The 21,717-nt window shown below is 36.3% G+C and overlaps 1 protein-coding gene and 1 pseudogene across 1 annotated transcript in view; one reads left to right on the forward strand and one right to left on the reverse strand.

Moving 5' to 3' along the window:
- Positions 1 to 10,611: 10,611 nt before the first annotated feature.
- Positions 10,612 to 21,717, forward strand: part of Stk31 (serine/threonine kinase 31) — a 95,998-nt gene continuing 84,892 nt past the window's right edge. The window contains exons 1-6 of the mRNA XM_076853852.1: positions 10,612 to 10,661; positions 13,177 to 13,223; positions 13,314 to 13,366; positions 15,600 to 15,698; positions 19,613 to 19,687; positions 21,225 to 21,383. Of these exons, the coding sequence (XP_076709967.1) occupies positions 10,612 to 10,661; positions 13,177 to 13,223; positions 13,314 to 13,366; positions 15,600 to 15,698; positions 19,613 to 19,687; positions 21,225 to 21,383 (483 nt within the window). The remainder of the gene's footprint in view (positions 10,662 to 13,176; positions 13,224 to 13,313; positions 13,367 to 15,599; positions 15,699 to 19,612; positions 19,688 to 21,224; positions 21,384 to 21,717) is intronic.
- LOC143411829 (large ribosomal subunit protein eL34 pseudogene) lies at positions 13,783 to 14,124 on the reverse strand (annotated as a pseudogene).

The following is a 21,717-nucleotide window of genomic DNA, read 5'->3' on the forward strand; positions in this document are numbered from 1 at the left end:
AAAGTAGGCCCAAATCTTCACCATGTCACCCTAGGACCTGACTTCTTTAACTAGACTCCTAAAGCACAAAAAGCAAAATCAAGAATCAATAAATGGGATGGATTCAAACTAAAAAGTTTCTTCTCAGCAAAGGAAATAATCAGTAATGTGAAGAGAGAGCTTATAGAATGGGAGAAAATCTTTACCACATGCACCTCAGATAGAGCAATACACTACAGGACATATAAAGAACTCAAAAAACTTAACACCAAAAAAACAAATAACCCAATGGCTAAGGAACTGAACAGACACTTTACAGAAGAAGAAATATAATCAAACAACAAATGTATGAACAAATGTTTAACCACTCTAGTAATTAAAAAAATGCAAATAAAAACTAAAATGTCATCTCACTCCAGTCAGAATGGCAATTATCAAGAATTCAGGCAACAATAAATGTTGGTGAGGATGTGGCAAAAAAGGAATACCCATACATTGTGACTGCAAATTGGTGGAACCATTATGGAAAGTGGTATGGAGATTCCTCACAACACTTGAAATGGAACAACTTGGAATTGACCCAGCTATCCCACTCCTAGGTTTATACCTAAAGGACTTAAAATCAGCATACTACAGTAATGCAGCCACATCGATATTTATAGCAGCTCAACTCACAATAGCCAACCTATGGAACTAATCTAGGTGACCTTCAACAGATGAATGGATAAAGAAAATGTGATCTATATACACAATGGAATATTACTCAGCATTAAAAGAGAACCAAACTATGGTATTTGCTGGTAAATGGATGATGCTGGAGAATATCATGTTAAGTGGGAAAAGCTAATCCCCCCAAAACCAAAGGCTAAATGTTTTCTCTGATATGAGGATGCTAATTCAAACTAAGGTGGAGGGAGCTAGGGAAAAATAGAGATACTTTGGACTAGATAGAGGGGAGTAAAGGGCGAGGGAGAGGTATGGGATTAGGAAGGACAGTAGAATGAATCAAAAATTATTACTATATGCATATATGACTGTAGACTATTGTGATTCTTTATCATGTACAAGAATGAGAAGTTATATTCCATTTATGTTTGATGAGTCAAAGTACATTCTACTGTCATGTATAACTAATTAGAACAAATTAAACAAAGAAACTAAAAAAGTTGTTTAAAGGTAAGCAAAATTCTTTCATGGTGCAGGAAGGCAGAAGGTGGCTGTCTTTGGGGAGGGTGCATGGGCTTGCGGGGGAGGAACCAGAGTTCCTTCTCAGATGGTAAAATTCTCTCTTTTGATTCAGGTAGAGTATGAACAGAGGTGAAATAGCCAACATGCTGCACCCTGCACCCACATTGATGTATTTTATTTTATGGGAGTTAGAGCTCAATAAGAAAATAGAAAGAAAATCAGGTGAGGTGGTGCACACCTGTAATACTAGTAGCTTGGGTGTCTGAGGCGGGAGGATCTCTAGTTAGAGGACAGCCTCAGCAACTTAGCAAGGCCCTAAGCAAATTATTGAGACCCTGTCTGCAAATAAAAAATGAAAAGGGCTGGGGATGTGGCTCAGTGGTAAAGTGCCCAATATAAGAAAAAAAGAATAAAAATATAAAGAAAAAAATTGTAATACATGGTATTGCTCATAAGTTATTGGTATTAGCTGAAGTACCACAATTGGCAAATGATTCAGACCCACAAGTTCAGGTGTGTTTCTGACCCTGTTGGTCATGACAGAGCTGGGCATCTGTGTCCCTCATGCCTAAAGGACCACCTTCCTACTGACCCTAATGGGACTCCACAAACATCATGGTCACCTGGAGAATCTACCACTCAGGGTCATTTGGACGGAGTGTCTGCCGGCCCCTGCTGCCGTCCGGCTGCCCTATGCTAGGTGCTCTGAGGCTTGGCTGTTTTGTCTCTGCTTCTCCTTGACTCTTGTGACTAGGGCTTAACACAACATGCCTGTGATCATCCAGCAGTTCACCAAGGAGACAAAACCGGAATCCAAGTGAACAGCAAGAGGGTGGCCCAGCAGGAATCCTCAGGGAACCATTCCACCCACAGAGCCAGCCCTCAGAACACTGTCCTACCAATGAAGGACCACAGGAGAGGGCAGGAGAGGGACCACAACTCCAGCCTGGGGATACTGTAAAGGATTTTGATGTTTTTCTTCTTTATCTGCATTCTCCCAGGAGGGGAGGAAACACAGAGGCCAATTTTCCAGTTTCAACAGCATAGAACCCTTGAAGGCAAACAAAAACCCCACTTATATTTATTGATGGGGAGGAACTGGGATTTGGAGGACTCCAGCACTCTTAGTTTAATAATAGTGCTTAAAAATTTATTGAATTTGGCCATTCCCCCGTAAGTAATTTGGAATTTTCCTGTTGAGTATACTCTTTTCCTTTGTCCATGAATATTAATGCTCCTCTCAGAGAGATCTACTTGAAAAAAAAAGGGATACATTAAATATCTACAGATTTTTCTAATTCCTCTTTGGTGACATGCTGTCATTATATCAAATTACTGAGATGGGCTCTGCTCTCTCTCTCACTACCTCTCTCTTTATTTTGGGGTGAAAATTATGGGATATAAAGTATATATAAATTGAGCAAAGGAGAAAAAAAACTGTAAAGGAAGAAGAGAGGAAGAGGAGATGTTAGGTATTCTGCTGGTGTAGTAGCCAGTTAATTAATCAAGCAATGGTGAGGAAAAATTGCAGAAGGGATGAGATTGCCCTTCATGTTGCTGGGGCTGGCACTGGACAAATGCTATGGAACCTGAACACACAGTTAGGCATGCAGAACAGGATTATGGGAATATCTTCCCATCTTTGTGTTTCTCGTGGAAGGATGAAAAATGTCATGCTGTTGTTTGGCTGAACTGAGGGGGCAGGGTCGGGGAGATTAGTGGAGCAAGCACAGTTTGTCGAGGAAAGGTTTATTTATTTATTTATTTATTTTTGCATTATAATTCTTAATACACCATTATACCATAATTTATCATATCTCTGATTATATATAAGGTATGTTGACACCAAATTCACATCTTCATGCATGTATTTTGTATAATGATGAGGGTCTCCTTTCACTATCTATGCTATTCCCCTTCTCCCTCCCTTTCCCTCCCACCCCTATTCCCTATCTAGAGGTAATCTTCCTCCCTTGACCTCCCTCCCAACCCCATTTTGAGTCACCCCCGCTTATATCAGAGAAGACATTTGGAATTTGTTTTTTTGGGATTGGTTAACTTCACTTAGCATAATCTGCTCTAATGCCATCCATTTCCCTGCAAATACCATGATCTTATTCTTTTTTATTACTGAGTAATATTCCATTGTGTATAAATGCCACATTTTTTAATCCATTCATCCACTGAAGGACATCAGTGGTTGGCTCCACAGTTTAGCTATTGTGAATTGTGCTACTATAAACATTGATGTGGCTGTGTCCCTATAATAAGCTGTTTTTAGGTCCTTTGGGTATAGTCTGAGAAGAGGAATAGCTGGGTCAAATGGTGGTTCCATTCCCAGTTTTCCAAGGAATCTACATACTGCTTTCCAAATTGGCTGCATCAATTTGCAGTCCCACCAGCAATGAATGAGTGTACCTTCTTCGATCGCATCCTCGCCAGCACTTGTTGTTGTTTGTCTTTATAATGGCTGCCATTCTTACTGGAGTGAGGTGGTATCTTAGAGTAGTTTTAATTTGCATTTCTATGATTGCTACAGATGATGAGCATTTTTTCGTATATTTGTGGATTGATTGTATATCCTCTTATGAGAAGTGTCTGTTCAGGTCCTTGGCCCATTTATTGATTGGGTTGTTTGTTTGTTTGTTTGTTGGTGCTTATCTTGTTGAGCTCTTTATATACCCTAGAGATTAGAGCTCTATCTGATGTGTGAGGGGTAAAAATTTGTTCCCAGGATGTAGGCTCCCTATTCACCTCACATATTATTTCTTTTGCTAAGAAAAAAACCTTTTAGTTTGAATACATCCCATTTGTTGATTCTTGGTTTTAATTCTTGTGCTATAGGCATCTTATTAAGGAAGTTGGAGCCTAGCCTCACTGGATGGAAATTAGGCCCTACTTTTTCTTCTATTAGATGCAAAGACTCTGGTTTAATCCCTAGATCCATGATCCATTTTAAGTTAACTTTTGTGCATGGTGAGAGATAGGGATTCAATTTCATTTTGTTGCATATGGATTTCTAGTTTTCCCAGCACCATTTATTGAAGATGCTATCCTTTCTCCAGTGCATGCTTTTGACACCTTTGTCTAATATAAGGTAGTTATAATTTTGTGAGTTAGTCTCTGTGTCCTCTCTTCTGTACCATTGGTCTACTAGCCTGTTTTGGTGCCAGTACCATGCTGTTTTTGTTACTATTGCTCTGTAGTATAGTTTAAGGTCTTGTATAGGGATACCATCTGTTTCATTCTTCCTGCTTATAATTGCTTTAACTATTTTGGTCTCTTATTTTTCCAGATGAATTTTATGATTGCTTTTTATATTTCTATGAGGAATGTTGAGGCAAGGTTTTAACTCTTTGAGGACACCTTTGCCTACCCTCCCTCCCCCTAGCTCCAGCTTCTCCTTCTCCCAGCCCAGGAGCACATCTGTAGGGAACTCTGGCTTCAAATAGCAAGCATGAAGGGGCTGATTGATGGTGACATGCAGGATGTGTGCATATGTGTGTGGTGCATGTGCGTGTGCATGCTCCTAAGTGTGTGTGTTGGTGCCTATGTATGATTGTAAGGGTGACATATTTCCTCTCCCTCAAAAGCATTCTTTGTTCACTCTGGAAATGGGTGTTTCTGACCCCATCTCCCCCTGTCCCAGCACATTCCTTTGAAAATAAACAGTGTCTTGAATTCTGAGATGGCTGCAAAGCAGACAGTGTTGGAAAGGAGGCTTTGGGGTTGACACTGGGACTTCCTCTGCAAGGCCTTTAGTTTGCAGAGCCCACCCAGCAGGGTGGACCAACTGGAGAGGAAATATGCATCCCCTGGAGCCATCTGAATTTAAACACTGGCAAATCCCTGGTCCTGAGGAAGGATATTCCATTTATTCATTGGGAAAATGAAGAGGGATTCAACCAGCATGCCACCAATTCTTGGGCAAGGATTCCTGTTCAGGTTGAAGGCTGTACTAAATTGCCCAATGTTCCTCTCTCCCAAGGCAAGAGAGTAAAGAAAACAGAGAAGGCAGAACTCTGCCATGTACTCACTGTCACCGTGTGCCAGGCCTGCAAAGAGTCTGCTGATGAGTTAACAGATCATAGCATCTTTTCAGGCCACCTGAGCATCCCCGTTTTACAGAGGACAAAACCAAGGGTTGGCAGGAGGAGGGACTTGCGCAAGACCACCAAAGAAGTACCGGCTGAGTGAGATTTGAAATCTGTCCTACTCTTCTCTTCCTCAGCCTTTCACCCATGGGTCCACAAGGCAAGAAGCATGGCCCAACTCTCCCCAAGCTGACTGCTAGCAGTTACCAGGAGGGTAGGTCATAAGGCCAAGGCCATTAGCCAACTCTCTGAGGGCTCCTTCCTCTGTGCCAAAATATCCAAGGCAAGTCTCAGTAGCTCCTGGGTCTCTAGAAAACATGGCATGATACAATCCCAGGCTGATCTTTATACAGGAAGCCATGGTGGTCCAAGTGTAATGAGTGCCAAAGATGGCCTCCAGTCAACTGCAGTGCCAGGCCTTAGAGTGTGTGAGAGGAGGTGCTGATGACATATGCAGAACTTTCCAGAATGAGATTTTGTTCCTGTCATGGCACACGGGCTACTGTTCCCTTTCATCCTCACAGTTACCATGTGGCTTTCAGTCCTTAGCTGTTGGAGAAATCTCAGGGCTGGGAGGTTATATTGCTGTTTTCCTGAATGTGTTTGGTTTGATTGTTGTTGTTGTTATTATTATTATTATTTTTGGCACTAGGGATGCTCAACCACTGAGGCACATCCCCAGCCCTTTTATTTTTTATTTTGAGACAGGATCTCATTAAGTTGGTTAGGGCTTCACTAAGTGGCTAGGGCTGGCTTTAAACTTGCAATCCTCTTTTCTCATACACACTCACATACACCCACACACATGCACACACGCACACACACGACACTTACATACGCTCACATACTAAAACACTCACATAAACTCACACACACATACTCTCCTGTGCACACACTCACATGCACACACACCCTTATATACATACACTCACACACATACATACACAACACTCACTTGCACACTCACACTAACACACTCACATGCTCACTCACACCAACACACATACTTGCACCCACCCATAGGCACAAACATGCACTCACACACAGTCACACACATGCATATACACATATATCCTTATATACATACACTCATACATGCTCACACACATACACAACCCTCACACTCATACACTTGCACTCAACACTCACACACTCATACACTTACACACTCACTCTTGCACATACTCACAGGCACTAACATGCATGCACACATGCACACACTCATACACTCAAGGTGCTCACACATATGCCCCACCCACATAAATATGTACCCCACAAATATGTATGATGCTTATATGTTAATTAAAAAGAAAAAATCTAGGGCTCAGGATTGATAGAGCTTAGTGGTAGAGCACTTGCCTAGCATGTGGAAGCCCTGGGTTTGATCTCCAGCACTGGAAAGAAAGAAAGCAAGGAAGGGAGGGAAGAAGAAAGAGAGAGAGTTGTAGAAATATATAATATATACTAAGTAAATATGATTGGGATAGATGTACAGAAGTTTGAAGCTTATAGAATCCTTGGGCCTATCGGAGTAGGTTCAGTCAAAGAGGTGGTTGCTGAGAGAAAGTGAGGATCCATGTGCTTATTAGGAGTCAGAGCAGAGTACACAAGCAAAAGTTAGGGAATTTCAATGGTGCTGTCAATTGACATTAGATCACAGAAGAAGGAAAGATGGGATATCCCTACCCCAAGTTTGTGCAAATATATCATATACCTGCTTGCTTGGGCAGGGTACCCACAGCCTGTTTGTGGGAATATTGAGGCACCAGGAAAATAAGAAGTTAAAAATTGTTTAATACAGACACAAAGCTCACTATCAAGCTCACTCAATGATAAATAAGTTGATTAGCCTTATATCATTAAAGAAATTGAATTGGTAGTTAATATTTCCACAAAGAAAAGTCTAGGCCCAGGTAGCTGTACTGTACATTTTATCAAATATTTAAAAAAACAAATGATATCAGTTCTATACAAACTTTTCTGAAAATTTTAAGTTGGGAATTCTTTACATCTTATACTGTAATTGGTATTATTCTTATTACAAAGAAAAGAAAATTTCAGTTTAATAACCTTCTTGATCATCTATGCAAAAATTCTGAATTATTTTATCAGATCTAATACAAGCATATATAAAAAGGATAATACATCATGATCACATTGGTTTTATCCTCGGAATGCAAGGTTGGTTTAATATTTGAAAATGTCTCTGTAATTTTTCATATTGACTAAAAAATAACTACAAAATTATCTCGATAGATATAAAAGATATATTTGAAAGATTCAATGCATAGCCATGATAAAAACTCTCAACAAACTAAGAATAGAGGGTAAGTTTTTCAATCTGCTAAAGGGTATCTACTAAAATCCCATAGCTCACATCATATTTGATGGTGAAAGGAAAATGCTTTCCTCCTAAGATAGGAACATAACAAGAATGTCTATTTTCAGCACTTCTATTCAACATCATAATAGAGGTTCTAGCTGTTGTATTAAGGCAAGATAAAAAGACATAAAAGACATGCAATTTGGGAAGAAGAAAATAAAATAGTCATTATATGCACTCAATATGAGCATTTATGTAGATAATTATGTTAAATATATAAAAACTATCACAAGAAATAAGTGAGTTTGTAAGAATGCAAATATGATCAATGTACAAAATTATATTTCTACATACTAGCAACAAAAATTCAGAAATTGAAATGAAGTAGAAAATACCATTTATAGTAGCATGAAAAAATAAAAATCCTTAGGGAGAAATCAGATAAAAGTTGTGTAATATTTTTATATTGAAAAGTACAAAATAATGCTCAAAAAATAAAATAATAAATAAATGGATATATTACAATCGTGTTCATGGATTAGAAGACTTAATATAGTTAAGGTGTAAATTCTCAAATTAGTATATAAATTCAGTGTAATCCCAATCAAAATCTCAGCAAGATTTGTATATGTGGATATGTCTGTGTGTATGTGTGTACACACTGACAAGTTGACTATATTTGCATGAAGCTACAAAGCTAAAACACTTTTGAAAAAGAATAATGTTGGAATGTGGCTCTCAGTCTAAAGAAGGCAAAGAGATGAATGTGAAAAAATAGAATCCAGAAATAGACCTTCATGCATATGTTCAAATGACCTTTGATAATGGTGCAAAGACAATGTACTAGAGAAATAAGAATGGCTTTAATAAATGGTGCTGGGAAAACTGTATATTCATATGCAAAAAAAAAATAACTTCGATTCATTTCATATCTTATATAAAAATGCCTAAAAGAGTATCCAGATCTAAAAGTAAAGCTTAAACATAGAAATCTGAAGAAAGTGGTGGTTAGCCAGAGGCTTCTCGGACACAACACAAAAGTATGATCTTTAAGACAAACCTGATAAATTAGAGTTTATCAAAATTAACAATCTTTGCTCCTGTTTTTTTTGGTGCTGGGAATTGAACCTAGGGCCTGACTTAATGCTGAGCTACACCTCCACTCCCTGAACCTTTTTAAATACTCTTGTTAGAGAATGAAAAGACAGCTGTATTTGCAAATCTGAAGTTGTAGTCATAATATATAAGGAATTATTAAAAGTAATAAGATAACTCGATTAAAAATGAAAAAAAAATTGAACAGATACTTTATCATAGAAGATATATGGATGGAAAAAATACAAAAAATAGCTCATCATTTTTAGTTTATAGACAAATTAAAAGAATAAATACAAGGAGATCCCACTCTAAATATTTAAACTTAAAAACATCGATTATCCTCGTCAAGGCAGCATAGGCCTATAATCCCAGCTACTAGGCACAAAGAGGCAGGAGGATTGAAAGTTCAAGGCTTGTTTGGGCCACTTAGAAAGACCCTGTCTAAAAATAAAAAAGGTTTCGGAGCGCAGTTCAGAGGTAGTGTGCTTACCTAGCATGTGCAAGGCCCTGGACTTGATCCTCAGCACCACAAAAGCAATATCAACAACAAAATTCACTGGTCATATCAAGTGATGATGAGGATATGGAGCAACCAGAACTCTTTTTCTTTCTTTCATTTTTCTTTTTCTTTTTGATACTGAGGACTGAATCTGGGGGCTCTTAACCACTGAGCCACATCTTCAGCCCAAAGCAGAACTCTTAACCCTGTTGGTGGTAATATAAATTAATACCACTACTTTGTAAAACAGACTGGCAGTTTCTTAACATAACTAACAATATGTCCATACGAAGACTTGCACAATATCAGCTTTATTTGAAACAATCCTAAAGTGGAAACAATCCAAAAGTCTATCACAATGTAAACAAATTGGGTTTGTATTCATATTCAATGGACTAATACTCACCAATAAAAAACAAAAAACAAAACAAAACAAAAAGTATTGCTATATAGGACAAAATATGATGCTTGAAAGAAACCATATAAACATGAACATGCTGTATGATTCTATTAATATTAATTCTAGAAGTGAACATGCTGTATGATTCTATTAATATTAATTCTAGAAATGAACATGCTGTATGATTCTATTAATATTAATTCTAGAAATGCAAACTAACGAATCGAGAAAGAAAGCCGAAAGGTAGATGAGGGAAGCCAGGCGTTGTAAATGGGCGTGAGGAACTTTTGGGGGTGATGGAACTGTTCATCTTGATTTGTGGGGGTGATTTTATCAGTGTATATGATTGTTCACTGTTAACATAGTGTGCACTTAACACAGTTTTTGTTCATAAACTATACCTCAATCAAGCTGTAAAAATTAATTGGTGATCATTTTAAATTGTGCAAGATTTGCCACAATGTACAGTATTTAAAATTGAAGTACATTTTTTTTCTTCTTTAACTTTGTGGGAAAAAACCGGCATTGCTCGAGAAAATGAATGCTAAAGCTGGCTTGAGAAATATATGTAAAGCTATTGATCTGTAAAACACATTTTTCAATTATTAAGGTAAATTTCTTATTTACGTCTTGTACATATGTTGGAAATCTTCCAGTTTGGGAGTTTTGAGACTTAAACCCGTGTGAACAAACTAGGAAGGCCCACACAATCTCACGCCACAGTGTTGCATCATGGTTCAACGCCTCAAAAACCGAACCCGCCATTGGCCCACAGGTGTGATACGGGACTATAAATGGCCAGCACGCAGCCTCAGTACTACTTTAGGCGTGCACGTGCCTGCCTCGCAGCAGCCTCCGGGGTCTTATGAAGTGGCTGCGGCTCCCGCCAAACCCGGATGATGGCTCAGCACCGTGTGCGCAAGCGCAGCGTGGGTTCTGAGTCGCGGAAGCACGCGCGGTAAGCGTCTGCACGTGCGCGACGGCGGCCGAGGGCTTTCTGCTGTGGCGGGCGGTGGGCTGAGGGCCCAACATGTGGGGCCAGGGGCCCTTTTCTAGAGCGTCTGTGACTGAAAGTGTGAGGTCAGTAGTAATCCTTGTGGCAGGTGCGATGGTGGCCACTTCTGGGACCTTAGTTTTGGGGCTGGTTGCATTTTAGGGCTCAAGTTCCGCACGAGGCCTGCTTTCTGGCCTTCCGCGCCCTGGGGCCGCCTGGTGCCGCGAAGGGGCGACGGGCGCCCAGGTTTCTGAATTTGGTGCCAGGGAGCGAAACGGGTTTGCAGATAACAATGTTGGTAAAGCCTGGGGTGGAATTATTTGCTCCCTTTCCCGCAAATCTGCGCCACTTAAATTTTCAAAGTCCTTTCTACAGCAAGAGTGAAGCCACCTGTGCCTGCCTTACTAATTCTCATTTTGAAATGGAGGTTTGGTAATCCATTTAAGCAGAAAGTGGGGATTGTAGCAGTGCTGCATGAACGTGCGGGACAATCAGTTTAAAATAAGATTTAAAACTTAGGGCAAGTGGTAAGTTTTACAAAGTAAACTTTTTATTTTATTTTATTTTTTTTTAACTAAATCTCAGACATAATGTCTTCAAGGGAAACGTAATCCCTCTAAACAGATTCCAATTTTATTTTACAAGTTTTCGGTCAAAATTACTTTTGACCAGTATTGAAGAGTCCTTGGTTTGAAGATGTTTGAAAGACATTTAGTGTATTTGAAGGAAAAAAAATTAAAGTTGTAACAAAAATCATAAGACTGAAGTTTGAAGTTTTTATAAGGCTTTTTTTCTTCTGTTATGAAGAGTTAATAACTTTTTTTTCTTTGTTTAGAGCATTTGAAACTTTGGTATAGTGGTGTTCTTAGATAACTCTTTAAGAAAGTGTTTTTTTAAAAACATGACAGACTGTAGGATATCTGCTTTTTTCTTTTTTTGGGTGTGAGGGTGTATGGGTATTTAACTCAGGGGGGCATCCAACCACTGAACCACATTCCCAGCCCTGGGATGTCTGCCTTTTTAAGGCAGTTCTGTGAAGAGAACTACCCCCATCCTTTTCAACATATAGCTGCATAGAATATTTGTCTTAAAACTCAAGACCACATAAAAATAGTGGTGGTGGTAAGGGGGTGCAGAGCGTGGTGTGAGTCATGCCAGCTAATCATATCAAATTCACCATCAGATTGTTGATATGTACCTTCTGTAAATTACTTTTTTTCTGAGAAGGAAGTAAAATCAGCTGGGACTGAGAAATTAAAACATTTTTCTTCAGTATCTATGAATGGACAGTGCAGTATTCTAGTGTGTTGAGAATAAAATTATAAAGTAGAAGACATTTCTTTTGAAATACTTTTTAGTTGGGAAAGTATAATATTGTGTAATGAAAATGTTTTTTTGAGTAATGGGCAAAACATGATTTATTTTACCATCTTTAGTCCCAGGGTATCTTCAAAAACAATAGCCTCTGTGTCTTTAATAGAAAATTGATTACCAGTATGAAGCATTTGTAGTGTTTCTTCTTATAGAAGCCTTCTTTTTGTTTGACAAGTCATTAATTTATAATAAAAATAGGCACATTGTTCCAAAGTTTTGATTTATGTAAGTGTTCAAAATGCATGACTTATCTTTAGTGTAATTTTTTCCTGGTTTTTATTTTTCCCCTTTTATTTACTGGTGCATTATAGTTGTACATAATGATAGGATCTGTTGTTACATACTCTTAGGTGCACACAATATAGCAACATAATTTGGACAATACCAGTCCTCAGCACTTCCCCTCTCCTTCTGCACCTTCCACCCCTTGGTCCTTTTCCTTTGTTGATCTTTCTTTGATTTTTATGAGACCTCTTGCCCCCATCTTTCTTTTCCTTTTTGCCTCTTTAGCTTCCACATATGAGAGAAAACATATGACCCTTGATCTTTTGAGTTTGGCTTATTTTGCTTAATAATCTTTAGTTCCATCCCTTTTCCTATAAATAAACAATTTCATTTTTTTCTGTAAGGATGAATAAAACTCAGTTGTGTATGTATAGAACATTTTGTTTATCCATTTATCCATTGATCACCACTTAGGCTGGTTCTGTGGTTTGGCTTATGAACTGGGCAGCTCTAAACATGGGAAAGCATGTAGCACTATAGTATAATGACTTTAATTCTTTATTTTTATGTAGTGCTGAGGATCAAACCCAGCGCCTCATCCGTGCTAGGCGAGCACTCTACCTTTGAGCCACAATCCCAGCCCCTGACTTAAATTCTTTAGGGTAAATACTGAGGAGTGGTATAGCTGGGTCATATGGTGGTTCCATGATTAGTCTTTTGAGGAACCTCCATATCTTTTTCAGTGTAAATTTGTAAAAGTCTTGTTAATGATAATTTTAAGGACAGAGACTATAAATGATGAAATTGTAAACTACAATATTCTCACAAGAATAGAACTATTGAAGAACATATGTTTTAGCTCATTTTTAATATGGAGTTTGAATTTTGATAGAATTCATTAGTACAGAACACACTTGAGAAAGTTTGAGCTTCATGTAGTTTAGTCTTTATTGTTAATGAGTGGATTATTATAACCTAATTCAAAGTATTGAATTGTTTTAGTTTTTCAGGAATTGTCCAAATGGATGAAGATATACATTACAATAAAGGTACTGATGCTAAAAATTATTTTTTTGGGTGTAAGAGCTAGATTGTTATGATTAATTTCTAATTTTCTTTACATTGTGATTTGGTTTTAGTTGAAGATGTGGTTGGAAGTCATGTCGAAGATGCAGTAACATTTTGGGCCCAGGTAAATAGCAGTCAGGTTGATTTCTTCTCTTCCCCTCCCTCCCTCCCTAACCTGTCTTCCCCAACAGCAACAAAAAACCTAGGAGTAAGTATGTTTATCATTATCACTGCCTAATTTTTGTTAAGTTGTTTAGCCCTAAGCATTATTAAAATGTAACTGGTTATAACTGTAACTATAGTTGAAATATGAGTAGTATATTCATAGTAATGAATAAAAATGTTAAAATCAGCAAGATTGTGACTTCATAATTACACTGAATGTAATTAATACCAACACCCTAGGCTGCATAAATTTAAGAGGGTGCTGTATAATTGGGTGAAGTTATATCTCCATCTAGTGGTCATTTTAAAGATTGTTTCTTGAAAGATAAAAATTTTAAGTGTCATCTTTTAATTAATCAAACAAATTTCATTTATTTAGCTTTCTGACTCTGCTTATACCTTCAACATGTTAACAATGATTTTCTGCTCCTTTATAAGAAAAGAATGCTTGATCCTATCATGGACATATTTAGGACACACAGAACCACCATAGGCTCAGCTGATGTTTTTCCTTTATACAATCACAGAATTTTAAGTATCACAGAACAAACCCTTCAGAATCTGTCTGGGCACACACGACATGAAGAAATTTAATGCTTTCTCAACCTTCTTGTTATAAAGGAAAACAATTCTGTTACTAGGGATTTGGGACAGCCTAGTTTAGTTAGAAGCTGTATTGTAGGAAAGCCTGTGGTGGTATGTCAAACATTGGAACATTCTGAATGCTCTTAGGCCAGCCCAAAGAACTTTCCTGAAGGCTCTTTTATCTTCAGATGGTGGCTGATTGTAAAGGGAATAAAACCAGTGAGAAGAAAAAGCTACCATATCTCTCAAGACCTTCTCTAGAAGAGAAAGAAAACTCATTTTTTTCTGATTGTTTAAGTTTGAATTTAAGATATGCTAATTTTTCTCATCATAAAATTCGAAGCATTTATGAAACATTTCCAATTTTCTCTTGGTAGGCTACAAGTCAGTAGTGTATTCAGTTTTGAAAATAAAAATTAAGGGGCTGGGGTGGTGGTTTTTTGTACCAGAGATTGAACCCAGGGTGCTAACCATTGGGTCACATCCCTGGCTTTTTGTTATGTTTTATTGTGAGACAGGGTCTGGCTAAGTTTGCTGAGGTTGGCTTTCAACTTTCAATCCTCTTACCTCAGCCTCCTGAGTTGCTGGGGTTATATCAATGACACTGTGCCCGGCTTACATACTAGTTTTTGATTTTGTGAACTGTATGTACATGGTGTCAGAGGGAAGGGAATTAAATTTCTTTATATTTCCTATAGCATGGGAACTTTTTCATCCACCAATTTTTTTTTTTTTTGCAGGTGGGGATACTAGGGATTGAACTCAGGGCCACTTGACCACTGAACCACATCCCTGGCCCTATTTTGTATTTTGTTTAGAGACAGTGTCTCACTGAGTTACTTAGCACTTCCTTTTTGCTGAGGCTGGCTTTGAATTCGTGATCCTCTTGCCTCAGCCTCCCAAGCTTCTGGAATTACAGGCTAACCCACAAATTTTATAATTTTTTACTCTAGTATTTGGCTAATGCTGATTTTCTAATCTCCTCATTCCCAGTGCATTTATTAATTGTTCTTCTATAAAGAAGAGCTGTTTTTCTTTATGATTTTTAATTTTTAAATAATTTATTAATATTAATATAGATGTATGTATTTATTCCACTATTTATAACCCAATGCTGTCATTATTTATTTTGTTGTTCAGATAATTCTGTTCTGGCCATTAGGACAAATGTTGGCCAGAGAACACAGATTGGTTACTTGGCCCTTAAAAATGTCCCATTCTTTTTTTTAGCACTTCTCTCTCTCTCTCTCTCTCTCTCTCTCTCTCTCTCTTCTCTTTTTTGATACCATCAGACACTCTAGGAACATCTTTTATTTCCTAGCTCTGGAATCAACCAGTCTCCAGGGAACCCTCTTTATATTTAACTTAATAACCTTTTATATTTTGTTTGAATTTCAAGTGATTTAAGCCAATTGGAAAGTAAACATTTTTTATAGACTAGTCTTATTTCTTATAATAACTGATTTTAGTTTTGAAAAAATACTGATGTAAGAATACAATCTGATATCTAAGTTTCAAAACCTTTTAAATATGTTTAATAGAATTCTCAGTTTTATAACAGTTAAGTAATATTTTACTGAGTGTCAAACTCTATTCATTCTTCCTAGAATATCAATAGAAATAAAGATATTATGAAGATTGGTTCTTCGCTGTGTGAAGTTTGTCCCCATGCCAATTCAGTTTTTGGAAATCTTGATCCAAAGAAGGTGAGCCATATTCTTGGGTATAGTTATTTCATCCCTTTTGTTTACTTTCTCACATCTTAGATTTTTTATAGTTTTTGGAACTTGAAGTCTATTTGAAAGGATTTTATTTTAGAATGTGTAAACAATACTCATAGTAAATATATTCATTCAAAAAATGCTTAGGCACTGAATATTATTTGGCCTTAAAATGGAAAGAAATCCTGACATAGCTGCAATATGGATATGTCTTGAGAAGCTTTTACCTTTTTTAAAGGCTACAATTATTTCCAGTAAATATGTGATTGTGATATAAGGGAGAGGTTGAATTTTTTCCCAATATGGATATAACAACTTTAACAGCATGATTAATAAAAAAGCCATTGTTTCTTTACTGAATTGTATTGGCATCTTTATTTTATATAAGTGACTATAGGGTATTAATCATTTTTTTTTCAAAATAATAGATGCCCTTGGGTGCATCAATTTCTTTGCCAAGAATTTACCCTTTGAACACTTTTATAAGTGCACCCATATGTTTATACAAAGATATTTATTTCAGCATTATTTGTAATGAGAAAAACTGAGGGTCAACTAAATATCCTTCAGTATTTTACAATAGCAGTAGTAATAATAATAATTAACTTTTACTTCCTTTGTGGGCAATATTCTAAGCACTTTTTGCTAACTCATTTAATCCTCATAGTGCCCATATAAGACAGGTGTTGTTATTATTTTTTATTTTTTCCTGAAATTTCTGAAAAAAGCCAGGATAACTTTTTATGAAAGTCACTAGCTAGGTAAGGGTGGATCTACCCATCTCTTTGACTGTTAATTCTATATTGGAAAATTTAACGGACTTTTTGAATACTGTCTGACCATCTTTGGGGGGCTGGTACTAGAATGAGGCAATTATAAAATTTTAAGAGGCATTCATCTTTATATTTTAAGTGCAGGGTTGGCACCTGAGAGTGAGTACCTCCATAAATTTTGTTGGGTGGGTGCCTAGCTTTAGTTAACTTCCTCCATTTAATTGGTTATTTAAATGAGGGAGATAGCTGTAGTCTAAATGTTTTTTTTTCCCCTCGGAATTTACATGTTGAAGTTCTAACTCCTAAGGTTAAGTACTGAGAGTTGGGGCCTTTGAGTGGTGATAATATCATGAATTACTGCCCTTACAAGAGAAGTTCCAAATAAAAGAGGTATCAGGGTGCTACCATGTGAAGATACATGAAAGTACCAAGAAGGTGTCTTCTCTGAGGAATAGAAACATATTAGGCATTGAGTCTGCTGGCTGTTTGATCTGGGATTTCCCAGCCTCCAGAACTATGAGAAATTAATGTATTATTTATGAGATACTCAATCTAAGGTATTTTGCTATGGTAGCCCAAAAAACTTAAGACAGGGTTATATCTCTGTTTTCTAATAAGGGATGAGATATAGAATGGAGTACATAACATAAGCACATATATGTAAATAAAATCCAGATGGTAGCACAAATATCCTAGTGTATATGTGAAATCAGTGTAAGTGTAAAATTATTTTCTGGACACACAAGTTGGAGAATGTCTTAGTCTTTTGGTAGTCACTTGTGTGTGTGCTGTGGATTGAACTCAGGGCCTTGCACGTGCTAAGCATACATTCTCCATTCTACCACTGAACTAACTCAGCCCTTTTATGTGCTTTGCTTTTCTTTTTTAATAAGACACCTCTTTTAGTTTTGTTTTAAAACAATTAAAATCCCAATGGCATATGTAAAAAAATATAAAAGAAATTAAGAAGGAAGGAACATAGTTTGAAACTAAGCATTAGATGGATAAGGTAATGCAGTTTGTGAAGTTTCTTGTTAGTGTTCCTGAAGTCTATGACTATATTTAATAGTTTAAATATTAACAATACCTTTTTATCTGTTGAATACAAAATAAGTCACTTGCATTACCAGAAATTCAAATTAGCTTCAATAATAAGAATCTGATCATAAGTTATTCCTCACTCATCTCTGATTACACTTTGCAAAATTTTCTTGGTGATCCTAATGGTTTTCTCCTCACTGTGTAGAGAAGGTCAGTTGCTATGGCTAGTTGGGGTTGTGGGAGAAGATTGGGCCCAGGCATAATTGGAATGAATATATAGTTCTGTTTTCTCAATACAAGACTATTTGGGATAGATTTATATGTTATGATGCCTCTGATTATTTACACGTATAGAGCCAAGAACTTCGGATTCCTCAGCTTGGTTGGATCCCAGTTCTATTCCTGGATATAAGTATCCTCATTTATACATCACCTGGATTGTAATCATATACATGTCTGTCACGTGCCTTTTACCAAGTGTTAATCATATTGGTATATTGCTTCAAAGCCTAATTAAAGATAATTTGATCTTTTATAGAGTTTGAAATTAGAATAAAACTGTTGATTGTCATCTATTTTTGCTACTAAACTTGTTTGCTTACTAAAAATGAAATAAAGTTATCGGGAGAGGGTTCCATGCTATTGGTGCTCTTTCTTGACCTCTGTTGTTCAGTGTTAGCTGAGGGAACCAGAGTTTGGTACTAATTAAATACATCTATCATTTGTAGCCTTTGATTTGCTAGATGCACATTTGTGGCTCTGCATAGGTTTGCCCTTTGTCATTTTGGGGAATTAAGGGGTTTTACTATGTATTACTTTTGTTTTAAAATAAATATGTGAATTTGTCCCTGTTCAGTAATGTTTTAACTTAATTTTATACTCTGTCATTGAAAGCCATGTTCTTTAACCTTTTGTTCATAATTCCCTCCTAAGGAGCATTTTAGACTTGTTTTTTCCTGATGGGCCTTTCCCCTAAACATATTTTAATATCACAAATATATTGTATATCTCTGTTGTCAGATAGGGCTACAAACCATTGTAATAGCTAAGATCCCTTTCCCCCTGTCCACTAAGAGCCACTTTTCATTCCCTTGGGGACAATATTGCTTCAATGTGGTTATCAACCTGGAGTGAATTTTTATCCCCAAACTCCTACTCCCAGGAGACATTTGAAAATGTTTGGAGACTGTTTTTGGTTGTCACAGCTGAAAGTGGTTCTACTGACATCTAGTGGATAAAGGTCAGGGGAAATGCTGGTAAAGATCCTAAAATGCATAGGATAGAGGACAGTTTTCTTCTCACTTTTAAAGAATTATCAGCTCTCAAATGCTAAGGCTGAGCAAATGACTGAAAGTATGCAAATTTTTTTTGTTATGCTCTTTTATTAAACTCAAACACAGATTTATTAAATAAATGAAAATTCATTGTTCAGGTTATTGTCCAGTTACCCACTTGATATCACTGATGTCTTATATATAAAATAAAAAGTATAAAAATATTTTTCTTGGTTGATAGGAAATAATGGATCCCACCATGGTTGAGAATTAGACTTATGTAGAATATTCAGCATATTTGGGTCTAAGAATAATTATACCTGTTTATGTCTTCAGACATTAAAATAGTTTTATTTTAAGTCTTTGATACTTGTGCCTTCTTTTGAGTCTTTTTTTTTTTTTTTTTTTTTTTTGCAGTACTGGGGATTGAACCCAGGGCCTCATGCATGCTAGGCTAGCACTCTACATCCTCAGCTTTCTTTTTATTTTGAGACAGGGTCTCAGTAAGTTGCTCAGCTGGTTTTAAACTTATGATTGATCTCCCTGCCTCAGCCTCCTGAAACTTTTCTTGTTTGTTTCTTTTGAGGTGCAGAATAGCATAATGGACTTGGAGGGGTTCTGCTCAATACTAATTTGTGACATTGGGTACATAGTGGTGAAAACAAAGCATCTGCCTTATGGCGTTCTGGGCATTTAATAAGTTATTGTATGTAAAACGCTATTGACACATAGTAAGCACTTAATAAATGCTAATCTACTTAGTGTGCTTTTCTTCATTAAGATACCAAATAATTTTGCTTTCTGTTTTTAGATTTATGGTGGATTATTTTCTGAAGATAAGTGTTGGTACAGATGCAAAGTACTGAAAATCATCAGTGATGAAAAGGCAAGAAATATGTATTTGATTTTTTGCCCTAAGGAATTCTTAATGTGCTTCCAAAATTTGATGCTTATTTAGCCCATCATTGCATATTCTTGGTAGTAATAAGGTCTGGTTTAGTGAATTTATAAATTGATTAAAACATGTTTTTTTTCCTAGTGAACACAAAAAGAAATTAGTTACTTGAAAACAGATAAGATTCAGAAATGTTCTTCTGAATTTAAGTTTTTTTTTTTTTAATAATTATCTTTAGACTGTCAAAGAATAGTTGATATAGCTTGTGGATTATTTTTGGTGACTGATTGGTCCTTTGCACCTCAGTTTTTAATAATTATGTTTGTTACTTGCTAATGAATAACATTAAAAGTTCATTTTATTAAGATTGATGAATAGGAAAAGAACATTTGATCCTGAAGTTAGGTGTGTTTTTTACTTAGTTGTGAATATCTTTAATAATGAAGGTTGGTTTGCCATATTCTTATTCCTAGGTTTAATGTGATTAATTTTCTCTCTCTAACCTTGAAACCTTGTGGAAGATTTTCTTAAAATTTTTTTTGTCGTTGTAGGTGGACAGAATGCCTTTATTTACTTTATTTATTTTTTATGTGGTACTGAGGATTAAACCAAGTGCTTCACATGTGCTAGGCAAGTGCTCTGCCAGTGAGCCCCAGCCCCAGCCAGTTGTGGAAGATTTTTAGGAGGATTTGGGGAGAGGGGATTCTGAATAGTTGTTTAGTGGCAATTGCACATTGTAGGCAGTATAAAAATATTTCACAGGTCTTCCCTTAGTGTTTCTTCCTTATTTGCTTTCTGGACTTAAAATATGTTTTATAATATATGTGTTTTATAAATAGTTTTCTTGTGTAATAAAGTGTTAAGATTAAACAACTTTAAAACTCTGATTATCTAGTTTTTTAAAAAAACTCATTGTTTATTATTGTCATAGGTAATGGTTTATCTTAGTGAAACTGTCCTTTCTAATAGATATTTTCCGTATCATTTAACACTTGGAATTATATTTTGCATTTATTTTTGGATTGGCTGCTCTAACTTTTTGAATCAAGGGGCAAAGTGACATTTGACTTTTTTAAGATCCAGAAGTAAGGGTGAGTTTGATCTGTTTCGTGGTCTAGTTGGAGTGAGTATAATTTTATCAAAGGAAGTTTGATAACTTTTCTTTTTAGATTTGTTTCCAACTTAAGATTGATTGATTTTAACATTAATAAAGAAAATAAGAGAGGGCTATAAGCTTAATCGATTCATGTTTGTGTGACATACCAGTTGTTAATAAAAAAAAAAGATAAAATGAAAAATGGGACTGTTGGAACTTAACTAGTACCAAATATAGAAACACTGTGATTTCATTTGATTATATTACTAGAGTTCTGATCCTGAATGCATTTGTTAGGTTGAGGTAAAATTCCATCCTAATATACAGGTAATCAACAGAAAACAGCAAATTATGATTTCTCTGGAGATATTTAATTTAGATTGAGTGTTGATATTTGTTTCCCCCTCCTTTTTTTTTTTTTTTTTTTTTTAGTGTCTGGTGAGGTATGTTGACTATGGAAACACTGAAATTCTAAACCGATCTGACATAGTAGAAATTCCTTTGGAGCTGCAATTTTCCAGTGTTGCCAAAAAGTATAGACTTTGGGGACTACAGATTCCTTCTGGCCAAGAAGTTACCCAGTTTGATCAGGCAAGTTACAGATTTTGAACATTTTTTGTTAGTAAAAACAAAACTGTGTGCTTGAAAAAGATGTTAGTGTAGTTAAGTCTCATTAACTTTGTTTAATATTACAAACCCATATAAATTAGTAGAAAATATGAATTATTAAAACAATTCAGGGTTGGGGATATAGCTTAGTGATAGAGTATTTGTCATGCATAGACATAAAGTACTGTATGTGCAAGTGTGTGCTCACTTCATGCACACACACGGACACATATACACACAAGGCATAAAATAATTCCAAAGCAATTATATAATCATGCTTATGTTTGCTAGGTAGACATTTTTGATGAGTAGATAA

Source organism: Callospermophilus lateralis, chromosome 1, assembly GCF_048772815.1.
Source record: "Callospermophilus lateralis isolate mCalLat2 chromosome 1, mCalLat2.hap1, whole genome shotgun sequence".
Classification (NCBI taxonomy): domain Eukaryota; kingdom Metazoa; phylum Chordata; class Mammalia; order Rodentia; family Sciuridae; genus Callospermophilus; species Callospermophilus lateralis.